Source organism: Haemaphysalis longicornis, unplaced genomic scaffold (assembly GCF_048455015.1).
Source record: "Haemaphysalis longicornis isolate Haplotype H1 unplaced genomic scaffold, Haemaphysalis longicornis Haplotype H1 scaffold_10, whole genome shotgun sequence".
Taxonomy (NCBI): Eukaryota; Metazoa; Arthropoda; class Arachnida; order Ixodida; family Ixodidae; genus Haemaphysalis; species Haemaphysalis longicornis.
Genome location: NW_027526204.1, coordinates 54,611,803 through 54,628,551, shown reverse-complemented (window position 1 = coordinate 54,628,551; position 16,749 = coordinate 54,611,803). Strand labels below are relative to the sequence as shown.

The window sequence follows — 16,749 nt, the reverse complement described above, 5'->3', positions numbered from 1 at the left end:
AGTTGAGAACCCCAATACTACATAACACAGCCCCAATGATGAGGCACACCATACCAGCAAGGCAGCTGCTGACACCTGGCATAACAAGAGCATCGGAAATGGGTGTCAAGCAGCAGCGGCAGACGAGAAGCGACACAGGTGTCACGTCAGCAAATAGGACGAGCACAAGGGCGTGTGCGAAATTTTAACAGTAGTTTTGAGACATGGTTAGCATTCAGTCATGCGATGTGCGCCAGACTGTGGCTTGATATAATTTGATGGTTATTGGCAGCATTTGAAATGTCCTAAAGCATCAACTTGCAGTGGATGTGTTGCCGAATTTCATTCTTTAAAAAAGTTGGCACGCCAATATTGAAAGTGCATGAGACGAGCAAGGATTTTTTACAGCACAATGTTGTGCCACGGCTGTTTGCACCACACCAGTAAACTGCATGAAAAGAAAAAGGCGTATACTAAATTTCAGATAGGCCTTCCAGACAAACATGTCATATTCAACTGAGCAATGCGTGACTGGGTGCAGTTAGAGGATTTAATGTCGACTGGCAATTTGCAAGATGGCGTGAAGTGCAAATGTGCAATCAACATACTAATCTGAACTTTTCATGAAAAGCCAATAGGGCAATGATTTAACCATGTGGGGCATGGATGAGTTCATTGCTGCACAGTGCTGAAAGTACCCTTGTCTGAAGGGCCTTCCAGGATGGCCTGAATAAATCAATACAACCTAATGGTTACTGGTGGAGCCAGCGCTCATCTTATGAGGATGCACCAATATAAAATCAAGATTTTTTTCTCAGCAAACCTAAGTGAGTTTATTGTAGCTACAGTAAAAAGGGCACCTGTCTTTTGCATATTCTCCTACTTGAAAAGCGATAAAGTGGGGGAAAATTCACCAGAAACTACAATTGTGTAAGACACCATTCTATTTGCGATTTGCTAATGGTAACTGCAGAATCTTTAGCAGATATTACTTGCAATAAATATAAGTTATAGTGAGAACACAATATTGCATTTTGCAGGCTAATGGTAACATTACATTTCAATTTGTAGAGTGGCTTGACTAGATTTACTCCACCAGATCTTTTGCACTGTGCAAAAAGACTTCCTGTTTTAAGCCTAGGGTCTGTGCAGTGTTGATGTTACAAAAGCATCAGTATTGCATGCATCACTACGTTTTTACCCTGTGCTGCTGGAATGTGAGGGACAAGGGCAGGTGTCGGGACGAGTCTCTGCCACAGTGTCTGCCTCATCTCGTGAAGCAGAAAATTTCCCCCAGGCACCACGATTAGCATTGTCCACCTCCCGACCTGTAAAAAACATGGCAAAAGCATCTAAAACACTGACCATTATACCACCCTCACACATGCTCTCAACTTGAAAGCACCACATTTATATTTCCAAGGTAAATTGATTACTGCCTGCGGCCTTTTCAGACCTTAAAGGGACCCTGCAACACTCTTTGAGCAGTGCAAGTAAACCAGCGCGACGTTTAGGTTACACTGCCAGGAATACCTGAGCCAAATATTACACGTGCACGTGAAGCAGTGAGCGCGCAAATAGCTGTGAAAGACGCGGAAAAACCAACCGTGCTCTCTTCAGTTGTCCTCATTATGCACCCCATGGCATGGCCTAAGCGACGTCACTGAGGCCATGGCGTTACGATCGGCTGTCACTGGTCAACTTCGCGGCTAATTTCTCCCATTTCCGCTGTCGTCAGCACTGTGTACGAGCCTTTTATATGCCTGAACCTGTTGGCACAGTTTTGCCATTTCTTTTGTGTTTTGAGTGTGTGCATAGTTTGAGTGATGAGCTCAATACTTCCCTTTCAACAGGAACAGTCGACAACAAACGTTTATTGCTTCAAAAACGTCCTACCCGCCCGAGCGCGCGCTTGCGAGCAGGTACCCATGCCTGCTTTTTTGTGGCACCGGACCGGAAATAGGCCCCTCCACATTGCGGAGAAAAGTAGAAAACTCCCCGACCTGTGATATATCGAAGGCCACCGAAGAGAACGCCGCGAGCCGCCCCCCTCTCCGGGAGACAGCGCGCAGCTTTCGTTGTGTTGGCCGCAGTCGAGTTGAGAGGGCGTGATTATGTGCGATTTCTCATCGTGCGTAGTTTTGGTGATAGTGAACGGATTTTCATAATTCTTACGGGAGGATATTGCTGGAACAATCGACTTTACCCCAAAATACATTTCTAGTACTCGATGGTAAGTGTTGCAGGGTCCCTTTAAGGTAAATTTTTATGATGCATCATTAAAGGAGCCATGAAGACAAAACACAATCTTGGTTCATTCAAAAGATTGCCTCGTTAAAACCATACTGACGCCACTTTAAACGTAAACTTCACTCAAATAAGCTGTATAATTAGGAAAAACAGGAAACGCCGAGCGACCCACTCACTCATTTCCCGCAACAGAACCTATGATGTCATACCAGCCAGCTCTGCGATTGGCGGAGGCCATCAAAAACAAACGCAAATTACGAAGGGCATATAAGCTTGCCGAACAGGCTGTTTGCGCTTAAATATAGGTCACATTCTTTTTAAAGCAGTAACAATGGGGGAACCTACAGTGGACGTTACAAAAGCAAGTGTAAACATGAAAGTACCGATGCATACTGTTGGTACTGCGCGAAGTATGCTTAGTTTAGCTGCGCAGGACTGCAGGGCTTTGGGGTAGTTTTAGACGACACTGGCCGATTGACGCGAGCAACGGTGTCTTACGTGACCATATTTGTCGGGCGAGCACTCTGTTTCACGAAACGATTATTTTCTCCCTGAACAAAAGCAAGCCAGTTCAAATTTGGTCAAAAACAAATCAGAGGCAGAAAACGGCTTGCCACGGTATGGTGGCGCCATCTAAGTTCACTAACGGTAAACAAGGCTTTCCAATTGGCTGCAGAGCGATCGGTTCCTGTGATGTCATTGTAGACCACGAAAACACACGATTTTGTGGGAAAGGCAAAATTTTAACGTTAATTGATTAATTTCTCAGTGAATAAAACATCGTTTGCAGCTGGACAAGTGCTGGGGACACTATAAAACACGAAATCTTTCGAATAAAACAAACTTGTATTTTGTCTTCATGGCTCCTTTAAAGACCCGAATGGTGGATGAATTCTGACAATAAAGGTTTCACTCGCATAAACAAAGTTTAGGAAGCAGGGTAATTTATGTAACGTACGAAACTGAACAAATACATTTACACAGAAGCTAGCGTGGTTTTTTTGTTCAGAATAAATTTGTCTTAAACGGCTTCCTCTTGATAGTGCTCTCTTTTATGCACTTAATATGAAAGATATTACTTTCAGTCTTGACATTTTTGTTGGAAAAGTGCTTGTATATCAGTAGTAGTTATATTGTTACTCAATTTGCAGTTATGTCACACGAAGCTAGTGCATCCTCCTAAACATCGAAACAGGCAAGAAAAATGCCTTCCCTACAGGCACCGGTCACTGCTCAGAGGGCGGGACGAATGAGTATACCAAGCGTTGCCCCGCGGAAGTTTGAGCTAACTTCGGGTCGGTGAGAAGCAGACGGCGGCCGCGCGTTCATATATTCAGCACCTCTCGGTTGTTTGTTTTCGCGATTTTGCGATTGTTTTTGAAAGGGGTCCCGACCTTGAAAACTGTTCTGGCAAATAGTTTCCCCGTGTCTCAAGTGCTTCTGTGCAATTTCCGGGCAATTACAGGGTTGAACTACTACTGTCGGCCACGCGTGCACGAGAAGTTACAGAGCTTGTACGTTCCCGCGCGCGTGTGCGCCGTGAAAGAAATTGGTGGGGCATACATCGTTGCGAAGTACCATTCTCAGTAAGGGAAGGTTATTTACAGCGCCAATTCAGGTCAGTAGCCAGCGTATACAACGGCGCTCCACGACAGAAGCGTGTTTGTGTCATTGTTTCCTCTGTTCGCGCAACCACACTACAGTTACTTTTTCGGTTGCCCTTCTTCAGCTCGGTTGGTGTTGCCACTAATTAACAACGCATTCCAAATGTTATTAGCTGTTGACAAAGTAAACACAGTTCCATACAGTTCGAAATCTGCTGCAGAGCGGCGGTTGTCTTTACGAAGATTCCGTTTAGTTTCGGCTTCTATCTTTTAAGTAACGTTAGAGACATCTTAGCGGCTAATTTGGATAGTTTGTTCAGGCCGTTCGGAATTCTCCAAAAAAAAAGTATTTCCTCCTCCTCCTGATCCTCTGCTTAAACAATAATAACCTCAACTTTCAGAGTACGCAAATTGCATTAAAGAATTCTCCTCCCCACCCTCTGCTTAAACAATAATAACCTCAACTTTCAGAGTACGCAAATTGCATTAAAGAATTCTCCTCCCCACCCTCTGCTTAAACAATAATAACCTCAACTTTCAGAGTACGCAAAATGCATTAAAGAACTCTCCTCCTCATCCTCTGCTTAAACAATAATAACCTCAACTTTCAGAGTACGCAAAACGCATTAAAGAAGTCAGCGCGAGTGAATGCAACCTTGCCTTTAATAGCTTTCCACGCTCTCGCTTGGAATGCGTGGCCGAACTATGTACAGTTCGGGGAACAAAGTAGGGCAGTAAGCGGGATGCGTATTGACCGTCTTGACATTGCTTTTGGCATCACCAGCGAAGTGCTGCGAATGCATATTCTTGTGCCGCCTTTTGGTATCCATTCGGTGCCGTGAATGTTACTAAAAAAGGTTACTGCTCATAAAACAATAGTGGCAGAAGCGGTAATACCTTCTGTTATGCAACTACTACGACGGCATGCGATTCATCGCAGCACGTGATGTGTATGAACACTGAAAGCAAACGTTTTAGTTTTACGGCCCTTCGTGTCTGTGCTGCGCATAAACAGTAATCGTAGTCATAAGTTTACTCCTTCCACTGACAAAAAATGTCATGACTTTCTTACTTCCTCGACTTTTCTTACTGCTAAAATCATTTCTTGCGACGCCTATTCTCCCACGGCTGCCCGAGCGAGAAACCTGTACAGAACGATGGTAGGCTGCCTTTCGCGATTGTGGCTGTCCTTCGCGCAGCAGTAGCGGAGCTGCCACCAATTCTTTCCTGCAGCCTTTTGATCCTTTCCGGCCCTGCAACTAGCAATTATAACTATGTTTCTTAAAAAACTTTCGCCACACAACGTCGAACCACACGCAGCGCGCGTTTTTACGAGCGCTGAACGGCTGGTTGTGACATCCACCGACCCAGAGTTGCTAAGCGGCGGCGAGAGGCAGTGCTGGAGTCGCACGCAAACTGCAGTGTCCGGTGCCTATAGGGGAAATAGTTCAAGAAACAGGTTCCCTACACAAAGTTTGCAAAAAAATTCACAGAAAGGCCACTCAATCGAGATGCTTCGCTCTTAATGCTGGGTAATTACAAATGCAGAATGTACCAGGTCTGCTTCCCCACATTGCCCTTATAATAACTTAGGAATTTTTTGCTTCATTTTTGTGCGCCAGAAGTGGGAGGGACGGAGGCATATTATGACCTGATATTAGGATTAGCACAAAGCTTGAAGGTCAACTCCTGTAAAATGCCCATAGAACATCAACAGCCAGACGACATACAATAGATTTATAAACCACGCTTGCTGTTTTAAAATGCTTGGCACCATCTTCATAGCCGTAAAGTGCACTTTCATTTTCTGTATAGTGCGTTTTCTCAAATTCTGATTCTCAAAATCATAGGAGAGGTACTGCATCATCTGCACAGCATGATGGCTGCAATAAACCACACACTGGCAATTGAAAAAAATTTGACAGTGTTGCTACACCTTCAATACACTTCCACCGTTACATCCGAACCCACGACCTGGAAATCGGTTCACAACCTGGAACCTGGAACCCACAACCTGGATCCCATCTGGCGGACATTTTTTCTCCCCTTTCTGTCTTTCCAAATTCTTTATCTGTTTCAATGACCTACTACGCTCTCCCCTTTGCTTTCTGAGGCTTTCTTGAGTGCAAACCTTTATTTCTGTCTTAATTCAACAAGCCCGTCATTTCCCTTTCTGATTCGCTATATTGTGATGTGGCAATGAAGGCACCGTTCGTAATAAACTGTATTAACAGGCAAATACAAGCTGGTAGCTAAGGCAGCTCCAATGTCCAAGGATCAGCGTGCACGTCCACAAGACTCTCAGCATCGTCGTCTCCTTTTTCTCAAGGCTATGTACGAGCTTGGCAGTGGTGCGTATCCCTGGAGAAGAGGTTGGCCATAACTGATGACCCGGATAATTTTTGCTCCTTCATTGAAGTCCTTTCGTTCCCCAAAGTGGAAGAGCCCGTGACAACATATATATATATATATAAACTGGGCGGGAGCTGGTCACGCTGCCGAGAGCAGCTTTTTCTTTCGTCCCCGCATGTACCACTTGGAACATGAAATAAAAATTATTATTATTATTGTTATTCTTCTTATTATTATTATTATTATGTACGCATCTTGTTATGGGACTAAGATGGGCAATGACTCACAGTGCCTTCAACCAAGAATGATGACAAAAAAGTGCCGGGCATGATGCACCTTGCGTGAGTTGTGTCATGGCCGCTATGTAAATAATGTAAATAGATCAATTCACTCCATCCCATCGTTCGTAACATTTGTCTTGCCGTCATGTAATATTTTGGTGAAGGTGCGGGGTCACCCGCATCCTCGCCTCCCTCCACATCACATTGTCTCGGCCGGGGCGAAATCGTCGAGGTAATGTGGGTTGTTAGGCAGCCCCAGCCCATTGCGACGAGCATTCAACCACGTCTCCCGCCTCGTGTCCCCAGCCTGTGTGCAGCCGATAAAGACCTGCCGTTACAAGCCGAGACCTTACGAACACAAGATGCCGCATCTGCAGCCCTGTCGTCCGGCATGGTTCAAGTTCCTCAGATATTCCTCAGTACTTTTGTGCGGCCTTCAATAATTTTAACGATCACATTTCATTCTACCACTTCTATTCAGTCTCCAAAATTACCTTTCCAGATGTCTGAAAAACACGACATCCCTCTACAGGAAACCAACGGATAATCACCAATACTTGCTCTTCAAAAGTAGCCATGTCAAGCACTGAAAGACAGGCATACCACACATCCAAGTCGCTTAAATTTAAATGGCTGTGCTCAAACTGCAAAAGGCTTCGAAGCAATTTCCTCCTATCACCAGTATCTGCTGCCCGTCATAAATTATGCAATTGCAAAACCTGAGGAGGAAGACAGAACGAAACTCCCAAATTATGCCAAACCGTACACTTCAAAAAGCTAAATTAACCTCCTTCTCCCTTAGCCTGCCAGTGCTCCAAACATGATTAATACATATAATTAAAATTTATTATAACGTCCTTCTCTAAAATGAAAAAATAAAACCCGTCTTTCCTGAGCCACCTAGAACTGTGTACAGGAGATCTAGAAACATAAACGACATTGTAACTTCATCTAAAGGTAACTCCTGCAGCACAAAATGTGGACCATGTGGCAAAGATTGGTGCAAGCTTTGTCCAATGATGCAAACATCCGTGCAGAGAACAGGGTCACATTTGTCTTCCCTATACAGGGCAACTAAAACTGCGACAGTGATAACGTCATATATCTCCCTGAATGCACAGTATGCCATGCAGACAGGAAAAGCCCTCAGAACATGTAGTAACAACCACTGATGTCGTGTAAGTGCACTGCCACGCCTTCGAATGTCCAAGCTAGTCACCACACTAGGGCATCCTTTCGACAAATTTGCAGTTACTGTACTTCAGTCGAGCTTCAGGACGCATCACGACCATGAAGTGCAGTAATCTTCCTGATTCACAAATTTAACGCCCTTGCAAATAGCATAAAGGAGAGTGCTGATAAACTTTATTGTCTGTGTGATGTACAGAATTTTGTGCACCACTTTTCCTGCAGCGTTTTGAGTTTCTTCAGCCTCTATACAGCATTTACCCCAGTAAATTACAGCTATCCCTGCTGGCTTTAATCTGTAGGTTAATGTATGTGTTCCACATCATGTGTAGCTTGTATTACTGTTCCTTAAAAAAAACAGTGGAAAAGTGTAAAAGTGCAAGTGTAAAAAAGGGCAAAAGTTTATAAGTTTGTTGATGTTATGTCTTGTATTTTGATGGCAGTTGTGTAATAGAGTCCTGATGTTTACTTTACTCATCACCCTGGTTCGTAACAAGTGTAAAATATCCTTCACCTGTTTCACTGATTCGCTAGACATGTACTTGAACTGATTGTTGGTTTTTCCGGCGTTATCCTGGGGGCATAGATACTGCCACTGGTCGACGTGTCAGTTTCTAAACAATAAACATTGTAAGGGTCAGAAACATCAGAACATGTAAAAACTAAATCATGTTAAAGGCCCATCTTGGTGTGAGAACTTCGGAGCTTTGTCAATAACTTTAACAATGTGAAAACTGTGAAACATTTGTACCAACCGCTCATCAAATTTCATGTTCTCTTGTTTAGCAGCTTTTCTTTGGTTTTTCCTGCACTCCTGTTCCTGCATGGTCCTTGCATACCCCCCTCCTTTTTATTTCTCTTCCCTATTTACTTTCCAACCTTCACCACCTCCCCATTCATGGCGATTCTTGTCCACCTTCCAGAATTCATAACTTTCACTTTCCGACAGTTTAGCCCCCTTGGCGTCAAAGCGACTACACACAGCTTGTTTAGACTGCCTGTTCTCTTGAACCCTTTTAGGTTCTCGTCTACCTCCCTCCCAAATTTATCTCACATAAACAGCATATGGCTGTGGCGCCGGCCGCTATTTGGAAAAGATAAGTGGAAGGACGAAAATGGGGGAATGCCTTTGGGGCCCGACAAAGACACGTGTCCCTCGTATGTGGAGGGTTCAAAGGATCCGCACCTCTGACCTGACTTGCGTATCGTTCGCCTTTGAAGGCAGGCACTGACAGCAGTTACAACTAGTCACCCCTGTCAAACACAGAATTAGGTGCCCCAACTGCTCGCCCGCCGAATATTTGGCTGGCTAGCCAAATTTGGCTAGCCAGCCAAATAATCGTGCCTTTCCTTCTCTCCTTGTCTGTTATTTGAGCTTTTTTTAGTTTGTCTTTCTTCATCTTTGCCCTTCTCTCTCACTTTTCTATGCTTTTTATACTTTTTTGCTTTCCTTTCCTCATCTCTTTTCATCTAAAAGATATGTCACCACACCTGGGCCTAGAGTTCCTGAACTGTATATAAACCATTTCATTTTGTAACGTACTACTCTTGAGAAAGCACAGACCCCATCCGAGACATTGAGTCAATAAATACTGTTACGTTTCCATTGTTTTTTTTTTTTTGCACATTTCACATCCAGTCGCCAGAAACCTTTTTAAACGATATACATATATGTAAATATATTATCTGTTCATTTTATTGTGCCTTACATACATCTGAGTAATTTTACTGACACCCACCAAACAAAACATTTTTTATGATGCGGGAAAAGTTAATGTTCACGAGTAACCTGCAGCTAGATGTAGGACATTGAGATTGCATGGCGCACATCCGCAGCCTGACACTGAATGACTTGCTGAATGATGCTGCTTCCACATTGGACATGGGTATGCAATGGCTTCAGTATTAGGCCTCACATTAGGTTTAGGCGTAATGATGTGAACCACAGCAGCAGGACGTGCAGTGACCTTATGTTGTTTCGTGTGTCATAAAACTTAACGCTGAGCAACATAATATTATGCTTAAAGGAGCCATGACGACAAAACCCAAGTTCAGTTCATTCAAAAGATTGCCTCGATAGAATCATACTGACACCACCGTTAACACACACTTCACTCAAATAAGCTACATAACTAGGAAAGAACGGAATGGCCATGCGACCCACTAGCTCATTTCCCGCAACAGAACCTATGATGTTACATGAGCTCAGCTGTGCGATTGGCTGAGGACGGAAAAAGTAAACACAAATTAGGCACGCCTTATAGGCTTTCCGAATGAACTATTTGCGCTTGAGTGTAAGGCATATTCATTTTACAGCAGTAAGAATGGTGCGGTAAACAATGAAAGTTACAAAAACGCACGTAAGCATAGAAGTGCGAATGCGCACTGCTGTTGGTACTGGGCGCCCTATGCATGTTTTAGCTGCACAGCACTTCGCCGCTTTGAAGTTGTTTTGCAGGACACTGGCCGATTGGCGTAAGCGGCATTGTCTTACGTGACCCTGTTTGTCGAGGATACCCCAGGTTTTATGAGACGATCACTTTTTACAGTAACAAGAACGAGCCAGGTGCAAGTACGCTCAAAAACAAAGCAACGGCGGACAACGGTTCACGGATGTCTATAGCAGTGCTATCTGGGAGGGCTGACGGACAGCAAGGCCGCAAACCCGAATGACGCAGTGGAAGTTCGCTTAAATACATGCGCTTCTGATGACATTTGTGACTACGAAAATCTACGATTTGGCGGGAGAATCAAATTTTTAAATTGATCAATTTTTTAGTGAATACGGCATCATTTGCTGCCGGACAAGCGCTGGGGGCACTATAGAACGCGAAATCTTTCCAATAAAACAAACTTGTATTCTGTCTTCATGGCTCCTTTAAAAAGGACCACTTCGTAGTAGAATGTTGATGTGAAAACAGATCTGAAATCTTTACCTGGAAATGCTGCTTCTGTTTGGGAGCCCGTGCTGATGAGTAACATAAGACCGCACTGCGTACCTGAGAAGAACATTCACATTCAGTAATGCACGCAGGTTAGCAGTTAGAAAGGGGCATTACCTGTGGAACTAGTGGCAATGTTCGTCTGTGTCTTTTGGCAGCGGGGTACACGCCATCTGTGGGCTCCAACCGTCGACATTGCTAGGCCGCAGTCTTCAGACAATGCACTATCTTCTGAAAGCGAAAAACACAACCTCTGGTGAAAATTAACACAATCGCATTATGCACACGCCGACCGCGGCTGATGCAACGTTGACAGCGGCTGACGCAACGGCGATCGCGGCTGACGCAACAGCAAGGCGCCCCCCTGATTTAGCCGATCGTAGGTCGCCGGCAACGTCACTGCCATTGGCTTCCGGCTGCTCTTCCTCCTTCCTGTGCGACCCCGAGGCAAAGGCGGGTCTGCAGCGATTGACGCGTGCCTAGGCGCAGGAATGTAGCTAGCAAAGAACGGAAGTTGAGCGTCGCGACGTCACATGGCTATTCCCAGTGTTTCCAGCTGCTTTGAAACTTTGAAAGAAGCAGAGAGGGAGGAGGAATCGATCGGCAAGGGGGCCGAGTTGCACTTAATTGCTTCTGGCGCAGCTAATACTGAATCTAGATCAATAATTCCAACGTCACTGCATCGCTATATTGGTACTACGCGACAATAAAGGCCTTTTGTAACTTTTACAAAAGGCTTTTCTGGGTGCCTTTAAGTCCACCTGACATGCCTTCTTCAAATATATAAATGGTTATACGCAGCAGCTTCTGCGCTGTATAGAACAATTCTTAGACCATGCATGCGCTGTTCAGTCCCTTCTGCAAAAAAATAGACAGGATTGGATAAGCTATCACGCAGTACAGCTCCGGTGAGTCACATGTTTCTGTCTCTTAATTTGTTCTCAGGCTCAACACTGACACTTTTTTGCTAAAACACCATGAAAACATAAAGCTCGCAGTGACAAGACTGCTGTGTTGGAGCAATAAACATGTGGAGTTTAACAAACATTTTTTCCCAAAAAAAGAGTCCGTTATTTTTTGTCCTTTTGCCCCGAGTGATTCCAGTTTCAAAGGCCGGCTTTTCTAGCTTTCTTGCATACTACCACAGCTCAGATCTAATGGGTGGGATTTTGGTGACGTAGGATATGCAACCAATCCACATATTATTTGTTTTAGAGGGAGTCTTTCCAGGAAGGACCCAGAAGCTACTACCTGCAAATGCCCTTTCTGTACGCACGAGTAATGCTCCCAAGCAAAGAAAAATTCCCATTCAAAGGGGCCATTAAGACAAAATGCTCGCTTGGTTTATTATAACTGCCTCATTAGAATACTAATGCAGCCACATTTATTGGAAACTTTGCTCGGATAAACCATGTAATGAGGAAAACAGAAAATAGGCATGTGACTTACCAGCTACCTTCCCACAGTGAATTATGACATATTATGGGCTGCTTGTTGAGATGGCTAAGGCCCACAAATCCAGCGCAAATTGAACAGAGATTAAGGACACAAAAAACAGTGCAAACGACTATGATGACAAAACATAGCAACACCAGCGCCGTGCAGTTGTCCCACTTTCTGTTGTTTGAGCTTTTTTTTTTCCTCCACAATGCTTGTACCGGACTTGGGACATTAAGAGGTCTTTGTGGAAGTGGTGGACTGAACGCAAACACGGAAGGCTGTGCACCTAACAACAGACAGCTCGAACCCAATAGCACAGTGCAAAAAACTTAAGACACCCCCTACACCCTTCCCCCAATTCCTACCCGCTCGAGCGATGGGAGACCTTACTGTCCAGCTCTGACCTCGCCATTCAGCAACAGCTGGTGGCCCAAAGAGAAGAATTACTGGACACATATGGGTCCCGCGAATAGGGAACCACCACCCCATCTGGTGCCTGCGTGCACAATTCTTTATCTGAAGCTCAGTAAAAGTCGTTCACTCGCTCACTCCCACTTTCTGTTTCAGCTTTTTTTTTTTTCCTCCATAATGCTTGTCCCCCACTTGGGACATTAAGAGGGCTTTGTGGAAGTGGTGGATTCGACGCAAACACGAAAGCCGGTGCACCTAACAACAGACAGGTCAAACTCAATAGCACAGATTGCCTACATACAACTCAAGAGAATAAGTGCACCAGAAAAAACTATACGCCTTCCTACGCAAGGTTGAGAGAAACAGAAATCTTTCTCACATCAATACTGCATCGAAACCTTCACTAAGATTGTGTCCAACCTTTGCTGAAAGTGCATCCAACCGATCGTACCACCACAGACCGACGTCACAAAACGAAGAACAAACCCCTGCGACAATTTTTTGTGCACTACGCAAATGCATCTGCAAAATGGTCAAAATGAATATCGATACGTTGTTTATGAGATAAAGATGAGCCATTGTACTCGTTCTTCATGATCAATCCGAGGATTGTCTTAATTAGAACCGCGTCTTTTTCGTGACTTTCAAGTAACCATTTTTACACAATGGAATGCCGCTTCCACTCCTAGGACTTGTGTCTAGACATCTTATTGGAGCTCTCAGTTAAACAGCCAGTTTATGGGGGAAATACATTGTTTTTTTGATAGGACGCCGCTGTTCCTACTAAAATAACTTTCCCTTCAAAAAAGCAGATGACGATTGGTATAGTACCTGATGTGAAATTTGTGTGCAGCGTCAACTGCCGTTTTCTCGGTCACGGCGCATAGTTGCTGCGTCTCAGGAAGAAATCGCATGATCGGCAAACACACGGCGGCGTGCGCTACTCTGCCGTTATCTCGTAGCGCATTGTCACCGCCGAACGTGTTGCAAATCGTGTTTGTACCTTCTGCACAAATGTAACGTTGTTCGGATGAGCCCAAAACGAAGGAGGAGCGATCGGCAAAAGTGTGAAAGGGAGGGCGCTCCTCCTCTCCCCTTCAGTGTGAGATGAGGCGGTGAGATTTACTGAGGTGTGGGCGCACTGGGAGATGACGCGATAGCAGCGCATGCCGCCCTCCCCCTCACACTTTTGCGAAACGCTCCTCCGTTTTCTTTCTGCCTTGGGTGTCTCATTCGCTCTCTTCGTTACGTGGACATCATCATCGTCGCAGCCAAACCGCTGTACCGGGTGCGACAGTGCTGCACACTGAAGCACGTATGCAGGACAGCCTGTCTGGACTGTGCTCTGTTCTGGCGCTTCCGTGTGTTCGCACTGGACGGCATTCTAAAACCACTCCCTCAAATAGCCGTCGGGCGGCCCCAGAACAGACACTTGCAGCGCCGTCCGGCGGCGTTGAAACGCCCACGTAAGGAGTCGTCGGACGCCACACACACCAACGCTACTAGATAGGTTCAGTTGTCAAACTCCGCCACGTTTCGCGGGACCACCACCTCACGCGGGAGCCAGTGGCACTGCAGTCGCAGGCGGATCCTGATTGCAGGTCGCCGCGGCAGCCTGGGCGGCCTGGCAGTTGTCCGGTAACATCGTCTGTTATCGTCAGTATCCTCACATCGCAAGTGTGGTGTGGTTCGTCAGTGATTGCTGTTTGGTGCTGTAGTTTATTACGGGAAAGAGCTGTCGGTAACCTTCTCTGTGAGAGGCATGCCGACGTGCTGCGTGGCGGCAGAAAGAGTGACGCAAGCTGCTGGTAGCGGCATTTCTTCTGTGCTTCAAACGAAGAAGTACTGCGCTCTAAGTGGCACAGAGCGATTCCATGTGCAGACAAGAACCTTGCTAGCAAGTCACCGGTATGTGCCTACCGCAAGTGCCTATGGTCGTCCCGCAAAACCCTTCACAAATGTCAGCATATGCACGATGGAGAATTTGACAGCTTTCTTGCAAACTGTTGACGAGATACATGCTTGTAAAGGAGTTTGGTTTCAATGCTAGAAGTGCATTTCTCATAAATGCCAAGTGCTGTGATCCCAGCCGATGTGTTCGTCCTGCCGAGTTCATGCAAAGAAACTCCTAATGAAAGCCACCCGGAAGCAAAAAAGGCTGGCACGTAGACACAAGAACTTGAAGAAAGTCACGAGAGCAGCTGGTAAGGAGCGCGCAAAGTTTATTTAGAGACTGACGTGAAGTGCTTTCGTGCATAAAGTGCTGTGTTGTAAATGTGGAATGAGCCTTCGGGCAATATTGTGTTCATTTCATATTGTAAGTACATGGAAGTACATGAACTGCAGAGGAATTATGTTTTATTCTTGAATTCTTTGTCCTGCTCGCATACATAAAACTATATGTACAATTTATTCGCTTTATCCAAAAATACTGCTTAGAATAGTTAATGTCCAATAGCCTTAATGTCACGGAAGAATTGTGGGCTAGAAGGTTATGAAAATAGCAATTACATTCTTTCCCGGTCCCTTCCCTGAAAGATTTTCGTTTTTTTCGTGCAGTTGTAATAACTTACGTGTCGTTCGTAAGTGAAAAGCATCTGTCCCTTCAGGGGTCTTTTCTAGATACTATTGAGTACTAAAACTTGATTAGAAAGAAAAAAAGAAAACGCTAAAATTGTGGATTGGCATTCACGCATCTACACGTCGGCTTCATAAGAGAGCACTTTGATCTTAGCCGAAACGCCGAGAAGTGATAAGACATTCACTTGTGATCAAATGGTGGTGCAATGAATTGCAAAGGCTGAGGCTCATCCTGTTCCTCGGTAACATCCTTCTATCCTCGCGTCTTGACTATGTCTCACACACTCTGTCTGCAAGGCCAATACCGTGGTGGTAAAAATTTTTATTGTGGCCGTGATGGGATTAAAAAAAGTTGGCGCGAACGGCAGCAGCTTCCCGCTAACGTCTTCGTGAAAGTGACAGCCTCGCTAAAAAAAGTGCGGATTCATAAAGCACTTGTACTGCGTTATGTACGAAACTAGCTGCAATTATTGCTCTATTATCGGTGAATAGGCATAACTGAATCCAAAATGTGATTGCACCACGTATTACATGCGTCAGTCCTTTGAAATCGCGGTTTTGATAGTGGCCGAGCAAATAACGGGCGAAAAGCTGTGTTCCGTGCGTTTTAACGTCTCATACGGGCAGTTTTCTGGCAAATAATAAAGTAATAACTAATAGCAATAAAGCAAAAAATCGCTCATAATATTGTAAACAAACACCTAGACAAAGTTACCATGCCCATGAACACGCGAATAATTGGCCGTGCATAGCAGACGACGTGTAGCAAAGTGGAGCCGGGTGGAACGCTACCGCCACATGGTCACAAGTTCAAGAAAGGGTACCATTTTCAATGCATGGGACGAATGGGGAGTTTTACAACTGAACCCATCCAGTAACGTTGACACACACGGCGCTACGGAGTGCAGCTTTTTACCAGTGGCTTCGCCGACTACTCCACGAACGCGGAAAGATATTTTATGGTCGAAAATAGGCTTCGAATAACAGTAGCAGGTTTCACGACCATAAATCGCTAAACATAGTACACTTTCCGTGCAGTGATACGGTCGTACCGTTAACGAAGCCACACGAAGTGATACAGGCGTTGCCCACAAGCCCCTTGAGGTATGCGAAGTTCGAGAAAGACCGCAAGTCAAGAAACACGACAATCACGTCAAATGAAAGCATACAAACCTGTTTGGAAGCCGCTTCAAAAAGCACAGTGATGGTCTCGCAGTAGCTCAAGAGATCCTCGCGCGCTGTGAGTAGCCAACACAATGTTAGGCCACACGCGGCATTGAACTACTTTACCGACCCTGCTGAACTGCGGCTTCCTGCACGGATGACGTCCACCCGCGCCTGGATCGCCAGCACTAAAATATTGCTCACGATTCACAGGAGAAGGACACTATACACGACCCGCACTACGCCCTACAGCAACAGTAGTTTTGCTGGAAAATAGCCACATTAACACTTAGTAATGCACAATGGCACTGTTTGGGTGGGCGGTGGACAACCGCTCGCAATTTGAGGCGCTGCAAGCGTGTGTTCAATGGCTATTTTCTCGCGACCTAATTGTGGTGTCCGACATCGTTTCAACTTAGGGCATGGCTCGGGCCACACTGCTGGGACGAGACGTTGCCATGGCGATGGATGGCGATATTCCCGGTGTGCGTTGATAATCCGGCATGGTTACGCAGTGTAATAACCGGATGGCTTTCACGCACGCCTGATTGATAGCAT

The 16,749-nt window shown here is 45.3% G+C and overlaps 1 protein-coding gene across 5 annotated transcripts in view; it reads right to left on the bottom strand.

The window, feature by feature from the left end:
* The window catches only part of LOC144158538 (uncharacterized), a 51,657-nt gene extending 35,132 nt beyond the window's left edge, over positions 1–16,525 (bottom strand). The window contains exons 1-4 of one of the 5 annotated variants that reach the window (XM_077689471.1): positions 16,201–16,525; positions 10,714–10,827; positions 10,591–10,653; positions 1,181–1,307 (exon numbers count right to left, since the gene is read on the bottom strand). In XM_077689471.1, coding sequence (XP_077545597.1) covers positions 1,181–1,307; positions 10,591–10,653; positions 10,714–10,792 — 269 coding nt within the window. In that variant the 5' untranslated portion in view covers positions 10,793–10,827; positions 16,201–16,525. The remainder of the gene's footprint in view (positions 1–1,180; positions 1,308–10,590; positions 10,654–10,713; positions 10,828–16,200) is intronic. The other 4 variants (XM_077689468.1, XM_077689472.1, XM_077689467.1 and 1 more) reach the window with 4 other exon arrangements.
* Between the last annotated feature and the right edge of the window lie 224 nt (positions 16,526–16,749).